The sequence below is a fragment of the Sus scrofa genome, chromosome 4, assembly GCF_000003025.6.
Source record: "Sus scrofa isolate TJ Tabasco breed Duroc chromosome 4, Sscrofa11.1, whole genome shotgun sequence".
Classification (NCBI taxonomy): domain Eukaryota; kingdom Metazoa; phylum Chordata; class Mammalia; order Artiodactyla; family Suidae; genus Sus; species Sus scrofa.
This window is the reverse complement of record NC_010446.5, coordinates 19,414,738-19,439,100: the sequence shown is the minus strand read 5'-3', so window position 1 is coordinate 19,439,100 and position 24,363 is coordinate 19,414,738. Positions and strand designations below refer to the sequence as shown.

The window sequence follows — 24,363 nt, the reverse complement described above, 5'->3', positions numbered from 1 at the left end:
CTTCCCTAAAAGGATCATCCTGGGGTGTAACCACTTCTCAGATCCAGACTTCTCTCCATCGTGAACCCAGAAAAGTCCCTTTCTCTCTCGGCACGCTAAGGGCTATTCCCTTCCATCTCTTCAGTGGGTTTAGGTTTTCACAAAAGACAGGAAATCCATTAATTACAGACTACTTCTGTTCCCCATACCCGCTCTGCCGAAAGCCCCAAAGCCAAGAAAACACTTTAAAAGGGGATGCCTTCCTTGCTAGGAAGTGAAAATAAAAATGGAGGAAAAAGTTATCAACTTATATTTCAGTGAGGTTTTCTGTCATAATTCTTATGCCTACTCTGAGGAGAGTTATTATCGCTATTTTATAGATGCTAAACTTTAAGGTTGCCCACAGCCATATATCTGCACATCTCCAGGGTTGACCCACTGCCTTCTCTCCTCTGCCCTGAAATGCTGGCAGTTCTTCTATCTTGGTTTTTCTTACTCAGCAAATTTTACAAGGGTTATTTGGCTCACACATATTATATTAATACTGACATGCCAGGTATGCAGATTCTTTCTTAGCTCGGATCTCCTACTCTGCCTGCTACCTGGTCGCCTTCACCAAGATGACACATTCCCACTTCCATTTAATAATTTATTGTCCTATTCTTACACCAGCATCTTTCCACCTGTTCCATTTCCTAGAATTTTTGGTTAATGGCCCCATCATCTCTCAGATTGCCCAAATTAAAAGCCTCTGAATTATGTTTATTATCCCTCTTTCTATTAAAGCCCCTATTTGTCTGTCAAAGTTTTCCCTCCTTTTTATCCCCAACACTAGTGAAACTGGGCTTTCATCCTTGGATGCCTAACCAAACTGTGCTTTGCACTGAAGGAAGATGGAGCTTCTTATATCACAATCCTGATCATTTTGGTCTCCATGGTAACCAAGTACCATTAGGATGAAGCCTAAATCCTTTCAGCAAGCTCCTTTGTTATTTGAACTCAGCTTTATTTTATTTATTTATTTATTTTTTTGTCTTTTTGCCTTTTACGTGAGCCACTCCCGTGGCACATGGAGGTTCCCAGGCTAGGGGTCGAATCGGAGCTGTAGCTGCCGGCCTACGCCAGAGCCACAGCAACTCGGGATCCGAGCCGCGTCTGCAATCTACACCACAGCTCACGGCAACGCCGGACCCTTAACCCACTGAGCAAGGGCAGGGACCGAACCCGCAACCTCATGGTTCCTAGTCGGATTCGTTAACCACTGCGCCACGACGGGAACTCCAAGAACTCAGCTTTAACGTTTGGTCTCAACGCCCCAGTTCCAAACCTAGCACGAGCATGTGACACCAATTTCCATTCCCTGACGGTGCTATCGTTGCGCAGAAATCTGACTTTTGCAAGTGTTTGCTAGAACTGCCTTCTTTCATTTCCTCCCTGAAAGACGTTCAGGCGTCTTACCGACTTGAATGTCATCACATCTCAACGTCTTTTCTAACCTATTACTCCCCTCTTCCTACCTGAAGGCACTTTGGTCTCATAGCATGGCTCTTGGACTCAGAGAGGGATTCAAATGCTGCCTTTCTTCTCTTCACCTATGTGACCTTGGATAATTCATATTTCAACAATTACTCTAAGTTTTCTCAGCTGTAAAACGTGGAGTTCAGTATGTACCTCAGGGCTGTTGTGAGAACTGAAAAACCTAACATAGGTGGGGTAGTTGCTTAATAGTAAAGGCTAATTTCCACATCAAGGCAGAGTGATTCTTCCTTTCTGTTCTCACTAAAGGTAATTTGTATTGTAACTATATTTTAGCACGCACATGCACATGCACACACACACACACACACACACACACACATATAAAGAGAGAAAGAGAGTCCACTATATGGTAAGGTTTTTAAATTTAAAATGATTTCTTATTCATTTTTGTATAAAGAACACTGCAGAGGGCCTTGGATGTTCAGCTGAACACTAATCAGCACCTGAATTTCCACCTAAAGGCAGGAAAAGAGCCACCTGAAGGAATCAGGGGGGACAGAGCCCAGAGATCACTCGGGGAAGGGGGGACTGGAGTTCTGCCTGCCCCCAATAGCCAGAGGGCAAAATATCACAGGGCAGGGGCACTATTTCCACTTTTATATTCAAGGCAAAACTGGGCATTCCTTGCCAGGGATGGGGACGAGGAGGGGTTAAGGATGTGCATTTCCTAGAAATGCAGCCCAAACAGGAACTACTGCCTGCCTGCCTCTCTTGGTCGGGCCCCCAGCAGTGTTCTGTTTACCCCAGCCTACAAACTCAAACATCTAAAATTTGTTCCTCGTGGTCCCATACGAGCCCTCTCCTCAAAACCATGAGAGAATTCCCATTGCCTTTACCACTTCCCATCCACAAGGCAGCCCTGTCCTGACTCAGCAAAGAGATAGTGAGAGACAGCTGACATAAGGGGAATACAGACTTCATCTGCAGCCACCCCCTTCCCAACCACCACAAGGAATAATGAGCACTGGAATTTGGGGACTGTAGGCAAACCCAACTGACACCAAACACTGCTTTTGTTCAGAGATCTTTTTTAAAAAAAGTCAGCTCTCCTAAAAACAATTCAGAATGTTTTCACCCTTGAGAAACTATGTGGCTGCTTTCCTGGTTTACTCTATTTACAATGAGCTCATTTTTAGGCAGTTTCTGAATCCATCCACTAGAACACGACCTCCATGCTCGCAAGCAGCTGGCAACATGCTCAATGAAAGCATGAATGGATCGTCTCGATATAAAAAAAAAGAGACCCAACTTAAAATAGTCTTCCAGACCTCATTTTAATAGAGTCCCTGTCCATTCAGAGACTTTCATAAATAACCTCACAATTAATGACATGTGTTTATCGGCAAAACCACTCACCTGAAATACACAGTGGTCGGTATGGAGTTTATTTATGAGAAAGAAAGGCTTGACCTAAGGACTAAAAATAGAGCAGCAGTACTCAATTAAACTTGCAATTGCGCTCCCCCAAAGCCTCAGGTATAACCTATTTTGAGAGGAGTTCAATCTGAGGTGATGTGGAAATCTAAGCAAGGAGCTTGCAAACATTAAAAAAAAAAAATTAGAATTGACCCTTCTCTCTTGTAATGCCACTGTTGAGAGCATTAGTGCAGAATTACTGCACCTAAGAGGTGGACCTCCTGGTATCAGGAATATTTTTTGAGGAGTTGCATTTACAGCATCCTATGTGTTTTTTGCATAAGTATACCGATAGGGTGAAATCTTTCATCAGACCCTGTTACACTTCTGCTGGAGACTTCTTGATTATTTCCCATTGCATTTGGAATGAAATCTTCAATGGGGCCATAAGGATCTGCTGACCTGGTCCCTACCAGCCCTACCTTCATGCAGACCCTTACACATCCCAAGATCTTTCCCACCCCTAGTCCTTGGCCATGCTCTTCCTTCTCATTCCTATCCTTCTTGAGGCGGGATCGTCTCATGCCCCAAGTGCTGGCTATAATGTCATCTAGGACTCTTCTCTTTTGTCCTCCTTGTCCCTTGGCACCTGCTCAATTCTTTCATAGCACCTACCACAACTCAATTCCGGGGTTTTTTAAGGGATCTCTGTCTCCCATTCAAGTGCAAGTTCTGGGATCTCAGGGCCTGTGTTTAGTTTTGTCCTCAACAGCCAGTACAGGTCCCTCATGTGGTAGATGATAAATAAATTATTACTGATTATTAAATAAATGATGAGTGATTTTCTGATTCAGTTTGGCCATACTTTTGTTACCAAGCCAGGTGGGTGTTGCTGACATTTGGCAGGCCAAAACGCTAAGACACTGAGGTTTGCAGCAGAGAGAGGGTTTATTCGAAAAGCTGCCAAGTCAGAAGCAGGGAGAACAAGTCTCAGATCGCCCTCCCAGAAGGCAAGGGGCTCGGGGTATTTACAGGATAAAAAAATGAAGAGGCAGGGCGGTCTGAGGCTTGGGGCGCATGGGGATCACGGGTAAAGGTGACTGGAAAGAGGTGCGGTAATTAATCACGGTTCTGCGCAGGTGTAACTAAGCTACAGGCCTCTGGATGTTGAAGAAAGGGGAATGCTTGGCATGACCTGAGGGTGGAGTTTTTGGCCCTGTGACGTCAAAAGGTTGCGCATGCCCAGTTGGAGAGTAGGTGGTCTTCAGCCTTAACCATTTCAGCTCAAACTGGACAAGGCTGACTCCAAGTTCCTCGGAAACAGCTTGGGCAAACATGTTATTGTTTAGGCTTCGGCCTGCTTGGAGAACACGCATGTCCTTTCGAAATGACTTGGACTGATGATAACCCACGGTTTTGCTGTGACCCCACCTACCCCAAACTTACAAAGCCCAATTCAAGCCTTCTCCATCCCCACCTCCAGTCTTACCCGCGCCATAATATCTTCCCTGAGCTCCTCGCTTTTCAGTATTTAGAGACAAAGCACATGAAGTTCTAGGGATGTGCCTGGAACACAGTGGCTGCTGGATAAATTCAGGCATGTTCACTTCTTCCAGAGCATTCCTGTAACTGCGTTTCTTAAACATTAGTTTCTCTAATCCCACCTTCATGATTTTTCCCGTATCCCCAGTGCCAGCTGCCCTACTTTTGTTGTTTTATTATTTTTAAATTTATTATTCAATGTCTTCCTTCTTTTTAGAAAATTTTTAAACTTTTATTTGTATTGGAGTATAATCGATTTACAGTGCCCTGTCAATCTCTGCTGCACAGCACAGTGACCCAGTCTCTCTCTCTCTCTCTCTCTCTCTCTCACACACACACACACACACACATATTCTTCTCATGCTATTTTCCATCATGTTCTATCCCAAGAGATTGGATATAGTTCACTCTATTGTTCTTAAATAAATTTACTTTTAAAGGAAAATTTGTAAAAATTAAAAACCCATTTTACTGACCGTAAAAGGGGGCTACTGTAAAAATTGACATGAAAAAAAAATGCTGTTTATTCTTTTTTTCTAAGGAAGATTAATAACTGTTAGAAATATGGCAGCACTAAGTTGCAGTTTTCTCCACAACACAGTCGGAAGGACTGAAAAGTCTCTGGATGACTTCCTTCCTTTGTGTTTCGTTATTATTTAAAGCCATAACTGGGTCCATCAAAAATCACCGCACCTATCATTCAGACCCTTCTGTCTTATGGGGTTATGACTAACACTTTTCACTTGGTATTGATTATTCGCTACCTTGATTAGTTAATTACACCTTATTGCCTATATCTCATCCCACTGTTTTATTTCTCTTTATATCCTCCCTGGTTCTTATGTGGATACATTATACAGAATATGTGCTTAAGACAATCACTGTTGAATCTAAAACCAACTTTGAACCAACTTGATCTAAAGAGCCTGTTCCTCCAAACTTCAGAATATTTTCAAAATAGATGGATACGAGAGGGTATTCGGGAGTTCTGGTTCCCCTTTCCCTCTTGCCCTTCCAGGTCCCTCACCTATCTCATCATCACAGTTGAATATTGAGGACTCCCCTTTGTCTGTGTGAACTACATCCAACCAGGAAGAGTGCCGAATAAGACCATAAGAAATGTGTACTTTTCATGCACGAAATACACCAAACTAAACACTCTAGTTGATGTGCAATAAAAACCAAATAAAACCAGAAAACTGAATGTGTGATTTATTATATTTAAAATCGGTCTATAAGGCTTAAATATGTCTGTCATAATTAACAGTAAAATGAATGCAACTTTACAAAATCAGTATTTCAATACAGTACAGGACTAACTGTGGCAACCGTGCATGGGAAAATTGATATTTCCTCAATGCAGATATCAAATTTGCAGCACCATTTAGAAGCTTCCACTAAAAATGCAAGCTGCGGGATTTATTACAAGCTCTACTCAGAACACAAGACTACCTAAAGCCAGCATTAGAGAAAAACAGTGGAGTCATTCAGGCGTAATATGTCAGATTTGGTACAGGATTAAAATACTAACTTGTTTTAATGTCCTGCTTTCAAATTAATAAATACAAAAACAATATAAAAATATACACCAGTTGATAAGACTGCACCGCAGAGGATCAGAAAGTTATATCTCGCTCTCATACGTATGCAAGTATGTCTTTAGTGTCAGAATTTCTGGATAGCTGCGGCTGGTCTTGCGGAAGAAATCCAGACTGGTGAGGTGTTCAATGTCCCGCACCCGAGCTGTATGCATCTTTATAAGTTCTTCTACCCACTTGGACTCATCTTCTGCGCTCTGCGAAGGAAAGGGAATACAATCAGAGTCAGAATTTTCCAAAGGAGTTTCTCCAAATGGTCGGCTTGCCCCAAGTCCAAAAAAGACCTCTACGGTCTCCTGCACTTGAAGCCAATGCGTGTTATTCCTTCCTGGCCTCCCCACCACTTTCCCACATTCCTGCCGGCAATGGGCCATGAATACCGGGGCCCTTGGCTGTAAACATTTTCAACAGCAATTAGTTGTACCAAGTAAACAAGACATGCGATGTGAAAGGGCATTTGACTCAATAGGTTCTCAGAACATAAATCAGAATTAGGAAAACCAGTGGCCCTGGAGAACTCAGTAATTTGGTTCTCTCCCCTGCCATCGAACTGCACTGTAGAGCACAGAGCGTGAGTGGTGAGGAATGCACCTGGGCCTCCCAAGGAACATGAAGAGCCTGCGCCTGGTGTACAGAATGATGTGTGTGCATTCCTAATCTTTCAGAAGAAGGTGCTAGATCAACTACAGCATTGATTAGATTGCAAGGAATTGATATTTGAGTGAGTTCCATTTGTAGCAGCTCCATTGATACACCTGGCACTTTGGAGCCCAAGAGGCCTGGGTTGGAAATGCAACTCTTTCACTTCCTGGCTGAGAGACCTTGATCAAGCCACCCCACCTCTCTAGGCCTCATTTTCTTCGTTGGTTCACAAGACTAACGATGCCTACTTCAGCTCGCTGGGACGTAGGAAGGAGAAGGAAGAAGGGGGGAGTAAAGTAAGGAAACAACACCATGGGAAAAAGGAAGGAAATCTCCTTCTGTCTTAACTACTTGCCAAGAATTGCCTTATTAGTACGAATTTGAAATGAAAGACACTTAGATGTCCTACACTAGACAATTTATTTCATGTCTAAGTTGAGACGAAAAAGCAATGTAGGCAAAGTCCTTTACATTTAAAAAATTCCTTCTTTCACTTTTGAGGGAAGTTGAGAGAATGAATGAGAGCTGAGAACCTTGAGCATATGAGGAAATATCTACCTTCGGAGTAGACCTGGGTCAGGCTCTCTGCAAATAATTTCATTCCCAAAGGCTCCTGGAATGGCAATGGCTTCTTAAAGTCTCTCTCCAAGTTGAAGGGTAGCTGCGTGCCCCTGAGCTGAGAATGTTTGTGCATGCCCTCGTCCAAGCCTTGGGACCACGAGTGGTCTCAATGAGCTACCCACCAAAGCCCAAGAACCTGCGATGGGTTTTCTCGGAAAGCTCTAACCCACATGGACCTGGACAGGGAGCTCCAGCAGCCCGTGCCAGTGCTAAATATGTACGGGAGGGTGTTGGTTCAGGAAACTGATGCTTGGCCATCCCAGGAAAAATGAAGAAACAGGAAGAAATTGCTTTGCAGGCTGGGGAGCCGGGGAAGTAAGGATTTTAACCCTCCATGCCCCACCCTCCTAACCCAAATTAACCAAGATCTCTGCAATTCATAGGAAAGGACAGGCCTAAATATAACTCTACCCACAACGGTACTGACCAGTCCTCAGTGTGACCATATAATTAACGAAGTAGGAGGTCTCCAAATGGGTCGGGACCCCCTCAGAGTAAGCAGAGTAAGCACGAAGTTATATTTGGGGAGAATTTTCATATTCAACTCATTTATTTGATTTTTCAATGGTCAGTAAGTCTAATGTTTCCTTTGTAAATGCAGTCATTTGAATGTGTGGACAAGGGGTGAAAAGGTTTTTCCTAATTTAAATAATGGCCAGCTGGGATTAGAAGAATTTGGGGGGAAAAAATCTGTCTTTTGCTATTTCTTTCCTTGGGAAGTGATTTGCCAAATTTATCTGAGAGGCATTCTCCTCTGGTTCTCACAGGCTAAAATCCAGCCTCCAATTAGTCACTAGAGAATCCTGGGCTATGCTACACATGAAGAAAATGACTTCTGCCTCCTGCTAGCTGGCAAGCCCCACAAGTATTTGCTGAGTGAGATTCAAGTACAAAACACGCAACTAGAAATAGTCGAAGTGAAGGTTCACGTGCACCCAAAGAAGAAAAGAGATACTTTAAAAATAAATAACTTCAAACATGAATGCAAACGAAAGTACAATTCAGAAGCTTGCTGATTGTTTTGCTAGCGATGGACTTTCAGTCTTCACCTGTCTTTTCTCCCTAACATCCCTCAAGTGAGTTTGTGAATTCAAGTTCCAGCAGTTGTAAGGTGGACTTGAAAGCAAAGGCAGGTTTCTATGTAGGCAGGGGGTTCTGGGCATGAACTCTACAAGAAATCCCTCTTAAGTTCTGTGCAGAGAGGAGGGCCTGTGAGGAAATCAGTGGATTTCATTCATCAGATGTAACATTTGAGGGGAATAAAGAACGGCCTTTGAGCTGAGTTCAGAGAAATATTTGTCCAACTCCCCCATCACCAATTCCCCTAATGACAGGGAAACTGGAACATATGTCCCCCAGGAATTTAGGTGTCCCTCAAATGGCCTAGATGAAGTCTGAAATGTCTTTGCAGTCTCTGCCTTATCTTAAACATACTTGTATGTATGAAAAAGTTCACTACATAATGTGTTTACTTTTTTGCAAAAATTCTACCTCGCCACAGCAAGATTATAGTAAAACTGTAGTTCATAAAAAGTACATCATGTTATCCAGAGGCATGACATCCCCCGGTACACAACCAGCTAATTTCATGGGTGGTAAACAATCACAATTGAGAGGGTCCAGCCAGTAAGCAGAGTCCAGCTCCTCTCTCACTGAAGTTCCTTTGCTTCTGCACCTCTCATCCAATTATTTCTAAGATCTTATTGATACAGCCAGTACAAGATTACTGCCTTCCCTTTTCCTTGAAATTTCCAAGACTACACCCCAGGTCAGGTTCTGTTGCCACAGTCCCACGAATCTTGCCAAAGCCTTTTGAGCATTAAGCCTGACCCCCTCCAATTCAAATTTATTTCCTGAGAACAGAGCCTAAAAGGTTCCTCTTATGCCTAAACATTCCCTGTGGCCAGCTAATGCCTCTGCAATGAGGAAAAAGTGCTATGGTCCCAAGGTTCCACTATAGAAATCTGATAAATTTGAAAGAAGATGAGCTTTGGGAATCAGAGGCCTTGAACCCAAAGCTCTGCTCTTGTACTGACCAACCAGGTAACCATGTAACATACTTTTCCTTTATGAGCTACAGGTTTTTCAACAGTTAATACCAGGGGACAGGGACGAGATTAAACAGGCTTGTCTCCCAGGCTAATGGGATGATTAGAAATAATATATGTTGCAGTTTCCATTGCAGGGCAGCATAAACAAATCTGACTAGTATCCATGAGGATGCCGGTTTGATCCCTGGCCTCCCTCAGTGGGTTAAGGATCTGGCGTTGCCTTGAGCTGTGGTGTGGGTCGCAGACATGGCTCAGATCCCATAGCTGTGGCATAGGCCAATGGCTACAGTTCCGATTCAACCCCTAGCCTGGGAACATCCATATGCCCTGAGTGCAGCCCTAAAAAATCAAATAATAATAATAATAATAATAATGTATGAGAGGACCAGCACAGTACTTGGGTAGTAACATGGGCCTAATTAATGGGAACAGCTACTTCTGCTTTCCCATGACCACTATCACAACCACTTTTATTTTAAATTTGATTCTATGCAACTTTTAAAACCCCACTATGACCCTCATTTCCAATATTCTGGTTAAACTTAGTTACCACTTTTAGCCATATTTCAAATTTTTATTTTTTTCCTACATCCCTTATTTTGTTTTAGATATTCATAGCCTCCATCTTCACCTAAAATCTTTTGTTAAAGTGTTATTGAAGTGTAGTTGATTGACAAGGGTGTGATCGTTTCTGCTGTACACCGACGTGATTCATCACACGTATACACACATCCATTCTCTTCCAAATTCTTTTCCCACATAGATTATCACAGAATACTGGGTAGAGTTCCCTGCAGCCAGTCATTCCATCACCTATAACTGAAGCCATAGCCCCAAAGCTACCTTGTCTATGAAACTGAAAATCTCTGCTGAAGGTATTCTTAAGGCCCTCCGCCTTTTAGTGAAGCAATTTCTGTGCTTGTCTCCCCCTGGAAGCCCGCCTAGAGTAGTGACTATGTTAAACACACTATCGTTTCTCCCAGGATACTTTACATAATTAAGGAATTTGAGTACTGCTTGTTGACTAAAAATCTTCTGTAGGTTTTATCTCTGTTCCCTCTATTATATACACAAAAGCAAAGGACTATTATTTTTAAAATCATCGCCGGGGGAGTTCCTGTCACAGCGCAGTGGAAATGAATTCCACTAGTATCCATGAGGATGTGAGTTCAATCTCTGGCTTCACTCAGTGGATCGGGGATCTGGCATTGCCATGAGCTGTGGTGTAGGTTGAAGATGTGGCTCAGATCCCATGTTGCTGTGGCTGTAGGTGGGAAGCTGCAGCTCTGATTTGACCCCTAGCCTAAGAACTTCCATAGCAAAAAAAAAAAAAAAATCAATGTTGGAGCACAGAGTTTTCATCACAGTGAAGAGATCGGGAGTAATCGTGGGATTTGTCCTGACTGCAGAATTAGTACAGGGCCAGGAACACACAGCATGGCTCCTGCCTGCTTTTCTGGGGCTTTTTCATCATGCTGTCCTGCTGTCATGTTGAAATAAGTAAATCAAGGGTCATCGGTGCTATTTAAGAATAGGGTGATCTGTTACATCTGCCCTCATAATTAGCAAATGAACATTTGACTTGTAAAGTATATATTCCTGTGTGTGTCTTTTTAAAAAGTTTTTATTAATAAAATTTTCAAACATCCACAGAAGTAGAGGGAATAATATGAGCTCCTGGGAACCCTTCCCTCATTGCAATTATTACCAAAATAGTGCTACTTTCCTCTTTTTACAAAATATATATGTCTTTTGCAAAACTGAAAACACTTGAACACTTTTATCATTTGTCAAACTCAAACACAGAAATAGAACTACACTAAATGCACACACACCACACGTATACCCTTACACTAAAAACAAAAAGCCATTTGAACAGTTCCCATCATGGCTCAGTGGTAATGAACCCAACTAGTATCCATGAGGACATAGGTTTGATCCCTGGCCTCACTCAGTAGGTCAGGGATCCAGTGTTGCTGTGAGCTGTGGTGTTGGTTGCAGACGAGGCTTGGATTCAAGCAGCCACAGCTGTTTCAACCCTTGGCCTGGGAACTTCCATTCGCCGTGGGGGTGGCCCTAAAAAGATTTAAAAAAAAAAAAAAAAGCTATTTGAACACAGCATTCCCAAGTGTTATATAAAGTTTTGTTTGGGTCCTTTCTAAAGACCCAACTTGTATACCCATGTGTATGGTCCAAATGTTTTATAATAAGTGTGCTCTAGTTCAAGGATGGGAACATAAATTAAGACCCAAAGATGAACTATGTGAGCAAATTCTAAAAAATGATTCAGGTTTGAGCTTACATTGCAGCTCTCCTCGTTGTCTGGTCTGTGCGGAAGGATGAATGAGGAGACGGAGAGGGGGCCATCACACTTGTCGGCGGGCTGGGTGAAATCCAGGCAGCTGGTGACAATGCTGTAGTAGTGCGTTGGAATGGGAATAGAACTGCCCTCCACATACCTGAAACAAGAAGGCAAAATAAAATTACAGCTGAGGTAGAAGCTTTCTTTTTAAAACGATGGCCAATGATATTGCCTAAGTCGTTAAAATTAAATCCCTTTCCACTGATTCACTTTTTACTTCCAAGCATTAGCCCATTTCTGTATCTTTGAACATAATGTTTTCACTGCCTGGAATCCCCTCTTTCTCTCAACGTGGCAGAGTGAAAAACATATTCCAGACAAAGAAAATAGCTTGAATCGAGAATCAGAGGCTGGATATGATAAATAGCTCAATGGAGTAGAAATGTAAGTTTGAAAGAGTCAATAGAAGCCAAAGTATGGAGGGTTTCAAGTGACAAAGTGGTGAAGTTTGGCCATTATCGTTTAGGCAGTAAGTCTCCATTGACATGTTCTGTACTAGGGAGTACCGCTAGGGAGTACCACTAGGCGATCTGTGTTTAAGGAAAATAACTTTCATAGACCTGTATAAAATGCACCAGTTGCAGGAGACACTGGAGGTAGAAGAATAATAGCTCTTTCAAGCCACAGTGAGAACCTGAACTTGCTATTGAGAATTCATTTACTAAAGAAAATTCTAAGGATTGTGTGTTAGTGATATGAGCCTAGAGATATAAAAGATCTTTTCCAGTAGAGCTTTAGTACAGAAATTCATAATTCTTTATCTAGTTTTCTATTTTCTTAATTTTAATCATTTTCAAAATACAGAAATTGTGATTAAAACTGATAATGTAATTTGGACTGAAAATTATACAATAATCAGCAAGAAAATAAATGTACAAGTAAGGTAAAATCTCTCTTACAGATGACTGGAATGGGAGTAAGATCCTATATTATTAGTTATGAAAAAAGTAGTATTTTGTGTCTAACTAACTGTAAACCACAATCAAACTTTCATATCTTGTGTTGCTCCCTGTATCATGCATGTATAAAATTAAGTGATGACTTATTATGGATGTTGTATTTGTATCTTCTTGCTTTCTCCACTAGACGCTAGGTTCTTTATGAACAGAATATGCCTCATCCTTTTATAGCCTTAGTAGCACCACAGAGAGGGACAGACACAAGATCTGACCAAAGTTTACATGGAATTTCCTATTGAGATGTACTGACTCAGAAAACCTAACGAAGTCTAAAAGTCCCCCCCCCCATAATGAACATAAGCGAAAAATATTACCTTCCCACTAAAGAATGGTTGAAGAATAAATTTTTAAAAAATTTAATCTTTTGATACATTTTCTTTCATGGAACTGAAAAGTGCCTTTGTTGAGTTCTCTTGTGACATAATGGGTTAAGGATCTGACATTGTCACTTCAGCAGCTTGGGTTGTGGTTGAGGATCAGATTCGAGCCCTGGCCTGGGAACTTCTACATGCCATATGTGGCCAAAAAAAAAAAAAAAAAAATGCATTCATTTACCATAAATCTCAATTCCTTTCCAATCACCAATGCCATGTTTAATCAACAGTCCAAAAGAACTGAAGAACTCACAAGGAGATTCAAAGAGCAAAGGGTTTAAGAGGTATTTGTTCTTCTCTAATATGTGAATATTTGACAAATATTCCTGAGTGAGATCTTGTAACTTAAAAGCTCACATTGAGTGAAAATGAAAAGCTTACTGTTTGATTTTGTCTTGTGTATCATGTAAGCCATCGTAGTCATAGTCAAAAATAGGTCCGCTTATCACATTCACTCCATTTCTTTCTGAAGCATACTTCTTCACCAGAACCCTTTGGAAATAATTCCAGACTCCTGGAAAATCAAAGAACAAAATCAGTTCTTCATGAACAAAAATCCTTGCTTTGGCCAATTTTTCTCTCAGGATGCAAGCTACAAATGTCACAAGCTAAGAGGCAACAGAGCTGTTGTGATTCTTAAGAACAATCCATCCTGAAACATTAGCTGCGGGTGTGTTATTTATGAACCAGCAGAGAGAAAGGTATGAGACACTGGTCAAAGAGTTTAACCTAGCCCAATAAGTCAGGGAAGGATTTGCAGATGAAGTGGCTACTAAGCTGGGCTCTGAAGGATTAAGTGTGTGTTTCCTAGGAAGAGGTGGAGACAGAACATTCCAGGCAGGGAGAGTAGTAGGTGCAACAGAGGAAGTAGGGTGTTTGTAAGAAATTTGGAAAAGGTCTTAATCTACTTTCTTTTCTTTTGTGATGTCATGGGTAGGCTAATTCCCAAGTTCATGTCCATAACCTTTTCACGCAGCTCCACCCACCTCATGGTACATTTGAATACTTAACGACCATGTCTAACAAAAAAGTTATCCAAACAGAATTCTTGGTTTTTCTTTCCCATTCCTGCTCCAACTCTTGGCATCTCCATCATGGTAAATGGCACTCCCACTCACCCAGATATTCATATCAAAATCCTAGGAGTCATCCTTGACTTCTCTCCTTAATTCATATGAACTCAGACAAGTCCTATCAGGCTTTACCTCCAAGATACAGCCCAGCTGTCCAAATCTGACCACTTCTCACCATTTTCACTAGGTCCACCCTGGTCTAAGTCCTCTCTGCAATGAACTACCATAAAAGACTCCTTCCTGGGAACCCTGGGAGAAACTCTTTGCGGTAGTCCGTTCTCTCTAGAGTAGCCAGGTGGATCTTTCACACTATAAATAAGATCGTGTCGCATTTCCCCAGTACCTGTTTCTAACACTACTCTCTGTAGTTAGATAAAATGCTGGGAGTTCCCATCATGGCTCAGCAGAAATGAATCTTTCTAGTATCCATGAGGACGCAGGTTCAATCCCTGACCTCGTTCAATGGGTTAAGGATCCAGCGTGAGCTGTGGTGTAGGTTGCAGACGTGGCTCAGATCCTGCGTTGCTGAGGCTGTGGCATAGGCCAGTGGCTACAGCTCCAATTCAGCCCTTATCCTGGGAACCTCCATATGCTGCAGGTGCAGCCCTAAAAAGACCAAAAAAAAAAAAAAAAAAAATCCCAACTTGCCACTGTGGCCCTGCCTACCTCCATGACTTTACTCCCTATCCATTTTCCTCTCAGGCCCCCAACTTGCCAGTAACTGTTTCAGAGTAACATTTTGCATATGCTCTTCCTTTTACCTGGAAAACCCATCCCTGATCTGACCATGTCTGGTTTCTGCTCCATTATTCATTTCTTATCCCATGGTCATCCTCTAGAGAAGATTTTCTCGTCCACACTAGCTCCAATTTACACCATGGTCAATCACAGAGGCAGGGGAGGAGCAGCGTGGAAAAGTGTGAAAAGGGTAAATGAGGGAATAACAGAAGAGGACAGGAAAAGCAAACCAAAGAATTTGGTTCTAAAATGTTAGATCTAATGTACCAGGTTCTAGCTCTACATGGGGGTTTTGAGGTTCAGGCTGTAATCACGCCTTACTTTCCCTTATTAAAAAATTCCCTATGCCATTTTTCCCATAGTACTTCCACTGCTGATCCTCTCTTCTAAATGAGAAAGACAGAGCAGCCCACCGGAGCCAAAATACCATGGATAATTATTTGCAATAAAGAAAGGAGGACAGTGGGGGAGAAGTTCAAATGTTAACTTAAGCATAAAAATTGGAGAGGCATAGAGGGAAAGAAATAACAATGAGAACAGTCAAAAGGCCAAACCCGCAGAAATGTGGCATGTGAAAAAACCATTCCTCTAGCAAAGAAGAACAGCGAGCCCTCTGTGAAAGGCCTTTGGCCGCACCAGCCTCAGGGTGGTACCGTGTGTTTCCTTCATTGCTGTTTGGTCAAAAAGGCATCAGCAGAGAATAAAGACATCCAGAAAACCCTGATGTGTGGAAATTCAATGAAGCTGCACTCCATGCAATATTACAACAAATGGATCTACGTGAGTTTGTGAAACATTTCTCAGTTGGGCCTGAGAACAAACCAAGAAAACTCCTTTTCAAAGCATACCTTAAATTTTCACTCATATGCAATGGATTCTACCTTTGAATAAGCCTTTAACTACTAACTTAGGACACCAAATAAACATTTTTTTCTCTTAACCGTGTTGGCCATTTCACCAATGTCAAAATGAAGAGGCCTACTTCTGTAGATGAGACTCCACCATGTTTTCCTATTTTGAGACTTTATTTTAGCCCCGAGAGTCATGTAACATGGCCAGTGCTCCTTTACTAAGTGGAATTAGGGAGAAATATTTCCTTTTCCTACTTTTTCCATAAGCATTTAGGTCTACTTACTGTAACTGAACTTAAGAGGGGTCAAATCCACTTCACAATGCTTATCCTATCATTGAATACATGGGTGAATGGGTGAATAGATGGATGGGTAGATGGGCAAATGACTGAATTCTTTGTTATCAGAAATAGAAAATGGATTGTTTTGGTCATTGGAAAATTAAGTTATAAATCCATATAAGCCATAGAAGTCATGCAATCAAATCTCATAATTTTACAAATGAGGCTAAATGGCATTTCTCTGATCACATAGCCAGTGGTCACACTCCCGGGATTAGAATTCAGTTTGGAGGCCAGGGCTACTCTGCCTATACCATTCATTCCATCACTATCATCCACAAATATTTGTATCATACATAAAGAAATTATGAGTGTATACTTTGCGTAGCCCTAAAACCACCTGAATTAAATGATGATTCAGAAGACACTTTGGGGGTTTGCTGGTTTTCAGGGTCAACATTCAGAACACATCTCACTGGAGTTCCCGTTGTGGCACAGTGGAAACAAATCCGACTAGCATCCATGGGGATGCAGGTTTGATCCCTGGCCTCATTCAGTGGGGTAAGGATCTGGCATTACTGTGAGCTGTGGTATAGGTCACAGATGAGGCTCAGATCCCGCGCTGTTGTGGCTGTGGCATAGGCCAGTGGCTGTGGCATAGGCCAGCGGCTGCAGCTCCAATTCGATGCCTAGCCTGGGAACCTCCATATGCCACCAGCGTGGCCCTAAAAAAGCCAAAAGGGGGGGGGGAGGAACACATCATCACTGTCACCTTAAAGGAAGGAAGCGCTAGTGGATTCTACTGCAACATTCAATGAATAAATACAGATGTGGTTAAATGTCAGGGAGATATACAAAATATCTCCAAAATACAGAGAAGACTCCTCTCAACCACCAATATAATGAGCACTGAAATAGGAAGAACACCTAGAAGGAAGGCACAAACTTGGTTTAGTTCAGCTGCTACCATTCATGGCCTGGGTCACTTGTCGTGACTTCAATTCCTTAATTAAAACAAGGGGTAAACAACCCACCAACTTCCCTCACAGATTCATAGTTTTAATTAATAGTAGAGTTTATGAGAAGGGTCATTTCTAGCTTAAGAAGACTACAACATTAAATCCACTAAAGGGGTAAAATTATCTGTTTAATTTATGTAAGGATACAAAACACTTTGGGGTTTTCATAAGCCAGGAATTTTTTTTAAGGGGCTTTTGAGATTTGAATTTATTTTAAAGTGACTGACAGATCTGGCTGAGAGAGGGCAGTCACCATTGGATCTATTTTCTTTCTTTTTTTTTTTAATAATTTTTTAAAATTTTCCCACTGTACAGCAAGGGGGTCAGGTTATCCTTACATGTATACATTACAATTACATTTTTCCCCCACCCTTTCTTCTGTTGCAACATGAGTATCTAGACAAAGTTCTCAATGCTACTCAGCAGGATCTCCTTGTAAATCTATTCCAAGTTGTGTCTGATAAGCCCAAGCTCCCGATCCCTCCCACTCCCTCCCCCTCCCATCAGGCAGCCACAAGTCTCTTTTCCAAGTCCATGATTTTCTTTTCTGAGGAGATGTTCATTTGTGCTGGATATTAGATTCCAGTTATAAGTGATATCATATGGTATTTGTCTTTGTCTTTCTGGCTCATTTCACTCAGTATGAGAGTCTCTAGTTCCATCCATGTTGCTGCAACTGGCATTATGTCATTCTTTTTTATGGCTGAGTAGTATTCCATTGTGTATATATACCACATCTTCCGAACATTGGATCTATTTTCAACATTGAAGGAACTAGCTGAAAATCTAGAAAGTCTGCTTTACAGGAACAATTCTATCATTTTTGTAAATGCAAAGTGTAAAACAATTTATTTCCCTAAGCAAATAAGTATGGTATTCTACAAGGTCGGCTACAGATAAATTTGAAATATTTAGGATAAAAGCTAAAGTTACTACCAAAAGGAAGAAGAGAAATGAACATCTAAAATTATTCTGCTGTGAGCAGTTCTGTTAACTTAGAACACATACATTTATCTAGGAAGAAGATGCCAATTCGAACTTGGGAAATCTGAGTTAACAAGAGCGAATATTCAATTCAGAGTCATCATGTAGTCACCCAGCCACCCAGTTTCCATCCCTTTTAGGTAAATTTCATGTAGCCAAGTACACCTGTAGAGAAACTGTTAGCCAGCTATTTCCTACAGGCTTTAAAACTTCTAAATTGGTATCAAATGCCAGTGCAACAAGGTTGCACCAATCCAATTCAACTTTAGTTATGCTAATACTAATTAAGTACACACATTTTGGCCAGCTTTGGGGTGAGAAGAACAAGAAGTATTAAAAATATGACAAAAATGAGGGGAAAGCAAATTCGAGATGAATACAATGTGGGTGACAGACTTCTTTATGTTAATAGTTATGAGTTGTACAAATTAAAGAAATGCAGAAAGTCAGGATTGGAGAGTACACTTTCATACCTGATACTAAAGAACAAATTACTTATGAACTAATTTTTGTGTTTACTTGTAAATGTTGAAATTTATTTTCAGGACTTTGAAGTCTCATAAAGTGTGTGTGTGACAGTGGGTATAAACACAATACTATTAACCACTGCTATTCCTAATTTACAAACAAAATCGTTTATTTTCTTCATTTTTCTAAGTCTTTGTGACCCCAAAGGAATATTAGATGTTAATGTATAAAAAAAAGGTTGTAAAATTTTCTTTTTGTAAGACATTTCAGATGAGCTCTGTATTACATAGATAGATAAATAAATGAATTGGCTCCATTCTCTGATACTTTGGGAATAAAGCCAAGGCACTTAAAAAAATTAATAGTAGAGAATTTATATTAAAGGCCTTCAAAATGTATAAAGGCTAAACACACTAAAGGTATTATTATTATTAAAATTAATACAGAGGTAGGAAAGGTAAGTGGTAAATTTAGAAATTTCCACAAATAATAGCTTACTAAGTACATGTTGGACTTACGTTTGAAAGCAGGATACATGGGAACCATATTGGTTACAAGGAATGCATCATATTTAGCTTCTGGTGAAGAGCTCAGATCTAAACATTAGGAAAACAAATAGCATCCATTACAAACTAAAATCTACATCAATAGAAAAGCATGAAGTGAATGGAAATATTCTTTTATTCCTACTCATTCCCTTCTTTATATACCATTTCCTACTTCCCTTCCCACTCAATCTCTTTTCTTCATTCAATATTTCTCCCTAAAAAAATTATTACAATTCTTTTTCTTCCTACCTAGTCTTGAGTCTACCAAGTATTATGTAAAAGAATCACTTGATTTCACTAGCATAATTAGGGCTTTAAAGAAATATCATCAGGAGTTCCCGTCGTGGCGCAGTGGTTAACGAATCTGACTAGGAACCATGAGGTTTCGGGTTCGGTCCCTGGCCTTGCTCAGTGGGATAAGGATCCGGCGTTGCCGTGAGCTGTGGTGTAGGTTGCAGACACGGCTCAGATCCCACGTTGCTGTGGCTCTGGTGTAGGCTGGAGACTACAGCTCCGATTCGACCCCTAGCCTGGGAACCTCCATATGCCACAGGAAGCAGCCCTGGAAAAGGCAAAAAGACAAAATATATATATATATATATATCATCAAAGTAATGAGAGATAATGAAATGGCTTTGTGTATTCTTAGGAGATCACTTTTATAGTATTATTTAAAAGATCCATGTCGTAATAATTCACTATTTCACTTCCAGATTCTATTTAATGATGCCAGGGGACCCAGAGAATATCCCTTTGCCTTTTAGAATTCCCCTGGAGAGGGATTTGTGAAGGCTGGTCTCTTTTCTGGCTGCTTTTGGAAGATCCCAGAGAAGTTCATCTCTTCAATCTCTTGAGCACCCCTCTTGAAGAAAACCTAAAAACCACTGAAGTCCTAAATATCAAGTTGCACAGGCCAGACTCCACAAAATAACACCCTCCAGAACAGTCAGATCCTGACGTCCCATAACTTACAAGGAGGAAAGAGGAATCCATAGGACATCTGTTTATCATTTTTGTAGGCCAAACAGCTCTGACTGAAACTCGGAGAAACACGGACATCAGGCCGGACGCAACTGGTCAGGTGTTCCGGGATCCCAGAGACCTCAGCCTGTGTGGTGAGTCAGAGGTTGTCAGCTTTGCCATCACAGAGACAACACCAAACCCACAGGGCAGCACTGAAGCCAGACTGTGTTGTTCCCAACAGCCAAATCAAACCTCCATTAGCTTTTTGCTACAGCTCATATTCTGATATTCTGACTCCTCAAAAAAAAAAAAAAAAAGAGTTCAGTTTTTAAATGCCCTAAGCTAGAATTATTATTATTATTATTATTATTATTATTATTATTATTATTGCTTTTTAGGGGCGCACTCGCGGCATGTGGAAGTTCCCAGGCTAGGGGTCGAATTGGAGCTGCAGCTGCCCATCTATGCCACCGCCATAGCAACACCAGATCTGAGCTGCATATGCAAACTATACCACAGCTCACGGCAATGCCAGATCCTTATCCTACCAAATAAGGCCCGGGATCGAACCTGAATCGTCATGGATACTGGTTGGATTTGTTTCCGCTGAGCCACAACAAGAACTCCCTAAGCTAGTAATTTTAAAACTCTTATTTTTTGGTAGCAGAACTCTCTTATCAGTCTCAGGTAAAGCAATGACACTTAAGGCAGAAATCTCACAGTTGATAAAATGAATAAAATGCCACAGAAGACAGCTTAAAAATTAATACTATGAGAAATAATATAGACATATCTCCTATTTTTTAGAAGGTTGTATCTGTATTGCATTTGCCTGAGCAGATATAAGTGCACACGGTAAAAATTAACAGGAAGCTGTGTTTGGGGCAGTAGGAGTAGTCCTTGGCATTCAGAAATTAAAAACATCCCTCGACTGCCAAGCACGTTTTTCTAATTCTTGATATAAACATACCGATCTCATCTACACCAAAACTAAAACCTCAGCATAAAATCTTCATTTAAAAAAACAAAAACAAAAACAAAAAACAAAATAGGATGTTGATAGTAGGGCAGGCTGTGCGTGTGTGGAGCCGAGGGTATATGGGAACGCCCTGTCCTTTCCGTTCAATTTTGTCGTGAAGCTAAAACTGCTCTAAAAAAAAAAAAAGCCTATTAAAACAGTCAAATCTTCATGGCTTCTATAATGACTGGGCAGTGACAGGCAGAGTAAAAGAAACTAAAATAATTAGTACGCTATTTCACATACTCCCAAGAAGTTGTTAGAACACTGCAGAAAGCCTAACTCACAATATTCTGCCACAGATCCAACCTAGGATTCATTTTATCAGAAAAAAAAAAAAATTAAAATCTTATTAAAGACCAAATTCTGTTGAGCAAGCCATCATTATATTATGGCAAGGAGTGTAATGACATGAAGAATATAAAACCCAATTTTCTCAATGACCTGTTTGGAAACAGTGTATGATGTCCAGAGTGGCATTAGGAATATTTCACTGTAACCGCTTTCAAAGTCATTGTGATATAAGATATCATATCTAGTCCGATAAAGTACCGCAGGCCGTCCGTAAAGGAGGTGTCTCTCTAGGAAAGAAAAAATAAACTGTGTTAAACACATATTAAACTATATATCAAATGTTTAAAAAAAAATGGAAGAGTGTCAAGTTGTCCACAATTTGCTTGCTTACTTAATAATGTAGCACCTTCTCCTTAATTTAATCAGGTTAGTTTTCCTAACACGTTTGTGGTTTATTTGATCACCTAAGCATGGGTCAGGGCTTACTTACAGTTATCCAAACTGTAATGTAACTGCCATATTGATTTTAATGGTTTTTTTTTTCAATTGAAAAGAATTTCAGTCTGTATGGAAGAGAAATATTGTGTAGTAAATCTTGAAATGATTGAGCTGAATGCGAAGTCAAGAGCATTGGGTTTTTACAGAATTAATTCATTTGACCCTGAAAAGGCTCATCAAATTAACCAATGATTTAATTAGGAGGAAGGCACTCTTTGATCATGATTTGTAAACTGCAATTCAAATATGCATTATTTCAGCATAAAAAGTGAGTAGTAATGAGCATTTAAAGTAAGTAGCTTTGTGATATGGAGGAAAACTCTTTAGGTAAGAACTTAAAGGAACATGTATAGATAAAAATAAGTGGGCATTCAAGAGGTCCTTTAAATACAGAAAAAGGAGGGGCCATCAGTTACCAAAGAACTCAGTTAAGACCCAAGAATATAGATGCAGACCCCTAAGAGAAAGATCTCCTCTTAGGGGGAAAAAAAAAAAGGTTTGAAACCTTACTCTTCTAAGAAGACATGGAGAATAGTGTGCAAACGTTCATTCTACACCCACAATAAATGCCTCAAGCTTGATCTGCCCATTTTAGATGGACTAAAGACAGAATTGCCATAGATACTCAGAAATTGGGGACTTAATAGACAAAAATGTTTAGAGATTGAGGCTTAGGCAATTCACAATCCCCTAAATGATGATCAAAAAAGGAATTTTACTACTATTTCTATTAGAGAAAATCGGTTCTGGCAATCACTTATTAAATTATGTATACATGTTGCTTTAATTAAAGTATTACCATTCTACACAAGTTACAGAGAAAACTCTTTGTAGATTACTTTGCAAGACCCTCCCAAGTAGAACTGCTGATTTGAGGCGAACAGCCCACACTGTTACAGCACAAGCCTGTTCTGGGTAGTTGGGCTTTGTCAGCATTGCAATAAATGTAGATGTCTTGGTTAAGCTGCCAAATTTGGGGACCCACCCCTAAGAATTAGAACATAATATGCTAATATTATATAAATGAATTACAACAAACAAATAAAAAGCCAGCAAATCAGAACAGCAGTACTTGAGGGCAGGTAACCAAGTCAGACTTTTCCTTCAAAACTCAAACCAAACCTTTTCTAGGTTCAAAATTTCCATTAACGTTTTCCTTGATTTCATTTTTGCTGCCTCTGAATTTTCTGGTTTCAGCTGGAAGCAGAAGTATCAAGATTCTTTGAGAAGCTATTCTCTTTTCAACATTCAAGTTTTAATGCTTACCCAACACATTCCTCCAAGCTCAAATGCAAAGCTGGCATCTTACCCAATCTATCCCATTAAGGAGACAACAAAATAGCAGCCGTATTTCTCCATGCAACTCCCTCCTTAGAGCAGCCATCAAACAATAGTCTTGGACAACATATACACTCTACCAATCTGGTTCCTTCTTATTTCTTGGCATTCCTCAGCATAGCGTCCATTTCACGAAAGCTGATTTATTTGCAGCACTGATCATAAACATTGTCAGCAACCCTATGCTAGTATGTCTGTGACTCCTTTTCACTCTGCCCAAAATAGCTTTTCCACCTCTCCTCTCACTTTTGCCCCTTCAAACTTTTCATTAATGTATTCATCCTCATCAAACATATCCTGAGTGCCTTCTTTGGGCCAGGCCCGGGGCTATGGAATGGAGAGACTGGATAAAGACTATTAAGATAGAGCTTTTACCCTCAAGAAGCTCACAGTTCAATGGGAGAGACGAACATGGCATAAATAACTAAAAAGCAATATGGTGCCCACTATATCAGAGATCTCTACACAGCAGAATGAGAACACAGAGCACGATGCCCATCACCGATGGGGTCGGGTGGCATCCTTACAGAACTCATGAAGTTAAGCCAGAGTGAGCCCGCATCCCGTCTATGCCTTTGGCCCTGGTGTAACTGCCCTTTTCACCTTCAAAAGGGGCTGACAAATAATATGGTCACATGGTTCAGGAAGAGACATGAGGAGGAGAGGGAGACAGGGGACAAAGAGGGGGAAGAGACATCTTAAGGGTCACTTTCTTCTGAAAGATTTCTCCAGTTAAGCTTCTCCATCTCTACTCACACTTCTGCTCTGCATGTGTAGACCATTTTCTTCAGAAACATGAGCTTCATGTGCACATCTGCAGTTTTGGGCATACAGCTGGAGCACAAATATTATCTGACTTTTTCTTAATTGTTAGCTGAGCATATATGACACGAAGGGGAAAAAATGTAGTGGCTTTGGCAGTCTTCTAATAGCCAACTGAGTTCCCCAACTGACCCAAAGACCCAGAGAATCTACTTGGGTCTTTCCAAAGCATAAGAGTTTCATCTAAAAAGTGGTGAAACCATCTTTGCATCTACCTGCAAAGGGGAGACACACACCCTAAGGTTCAGAATCAGAATTGAGATGTCCCTTCTTCAGTTTCTCAGGGTATCAAAGAATCACAGCTTCTTGGTCACAGCCTGACTTTGTTACTCCTTATGACATCTTAGACAAGCCACCCATTGCAAAAGCCCCTCATTGAGCCACAAAACTATACCGGAAACTCAGTCTTTGGACACATAAATGCTTCATCTAGAGATCAGCCACC

At 40.8% G+C, this 24,363-nt stretch overlaps 1 protein-coding gene across 15 annotated transcripts in view; it reads right to left on the bottom strand.

Annotated features, from left to right (window-relative positions):
• ENPP2 (ectonucleotide pyrophosphatase/phosphodiesterase 2) overlaps window positions 5,609–24,363 on the bottom strand; it is a 113,678-nt gene continuing 94,923 nt past the window's right edge. For 8 of the 15 annotated variants that reach the window (XM_005662883.3, XM_021088984.1, XM_013996524.2 and 5 more), the window contains 7 exons: window positions 22,881–22,955; window positions 21,411–21,547; window positions 19,958–20,093; window positions 18,956–19,033; window positions 13,405–13,537; window positions 11,631–11,787; window positions 5,609–6,211 (listed from right to left, as the gene is read on the bottom strand). In XM_005662883.3, the coding sequence (XP_005662940.1) occupies window positions 6,041–6,211; window positions 11,631–11,787; window positions 13,405–13,537; window positions 18,956–19,033; window positions 19,958–20,093; window positions 21,411–21,547; window positions 22,881–22,955 (887 nt within the window). In that variant the 3' untranslated portion in view covers window positions 5,609–6,040. The remainder of the gene's footprint in view (window positions 6,212–11,630; window positions 11,788–13,404; window positions 13,538–18,955; window positions 19,034–19,957; window positions 20,094–21,410; window positions 21,548–22,880; window positions 22,956–24,363) is intronic. The other 7 variants (XM_005662884.3, XM_013996526.2, XM_013996525.2 and 4 more) reach the window with 1 other exon arrangement.